At 51.2% G+C, this 924-nt stretch overlaps 1 protein-coding gene across 1 annotated transcript; it reads right to left on the reverse strand.

Annotated features, from left to right (window-relative positions):
• On the reverse strand, nt 1-889 carry Pmar_PMAR029685 (succinate dehydrogenase, putative; the record flags this gene model as incomplete). Its single annotated transcript, XM_002767617.1, has 1 exon — nt 1-889. A coding segment is annotated over one exon (889 nt), but the record flags the coding sequence as incomplete, so codon positions are not given.
• Between the last annotated feature and the right edge of the window lie 35 nt (nt 890-924).

Consider the following 924-nt stretch of genomic DNA (forward strand, 5'->3'; position numbering starts at 1 on the left):
ACAGGAGCAGCAGCAGCAGTAGCCTTGTCAACAACAGGACCGAGGACACAATCGGGGGCATACTTCTCAATGACATCAGATGGATGGATCATGTTGAACTCCTTACTAGCATCTTTGCCTGCAAAGGTCATGATGGCAAGTTTTCCACCAGGATGTTCTGGAAGGAAGTTCGTTACGTTCAAGACCTGGCCATTGATGATAACCCAGCAATCACTCTCAGTGGTGTGCTTAGCGACTTCCTCCTTAGTGTAACCGTGTACAACAGGAGCAGCAGGAGCCGCAGCAACCTTAGCTTGAGCAACCTTCTTGGGTACGCTAGCAGGTGCCTTAGCAAGAGCAGGCAGAGAGACGCTCTTCTTGAGACCAAGGAGACCCTCACAAGCATCGTCAGCAGTCAAGCGACCGAAGACAACACAATCGAGAAGCGAGTTACCGCCCAAACGGTTGTTGCCATGGACACCTCCCATAACTTCACCGGCAGCATAGAGACCACGAATTGGCTTCTTCGTCTCCTTGCTAATGACGCGACCGGCCGTGTCGATCTTGAGACCACCCATGCAGTAGTGAACAAGAGGAGTGACAATGGCGACGCTATAGTGATCGTCCATCTTGAAGTCGTAGTTCGTGAAGAACTTCTTGCCGAACTTATCGAAGGTCTTACCGGTCGGATAGGCATCATACTCACCACCATCGGGGTTGGCCTCCTGTTTACTGGCAACCTCCTTGTAATCCTTGAAGGTCTGCTCCAAGGTAGAAGCCGGAATGCCCATCTCCTTAGCGAGATCGTAAGCACTGTCGAAGTCCTTCATGACACCACGGCCCTTGTAGTGCTCAACATGCCAGCGAATTTCGTTGGCCGAAGCAGTGTTCAATACCAAACGGAAGGACCCTTGTTGTGGAACATCCTATCGGACACATAATCAC

Source organism: Perkinsus marinus (genome assembly GCF_000006405.1).
Source record: "Perkinsus marinus ATCC 50983 genomic scaffold scf_1104296970396, whole genome shotgun sequence".
Classification (NCBI taxonomy): Eukaryota; Perkinsozoa; order Perkinsida; family Perkinsidae; genus Perkinsus; species Perkinsus marinus.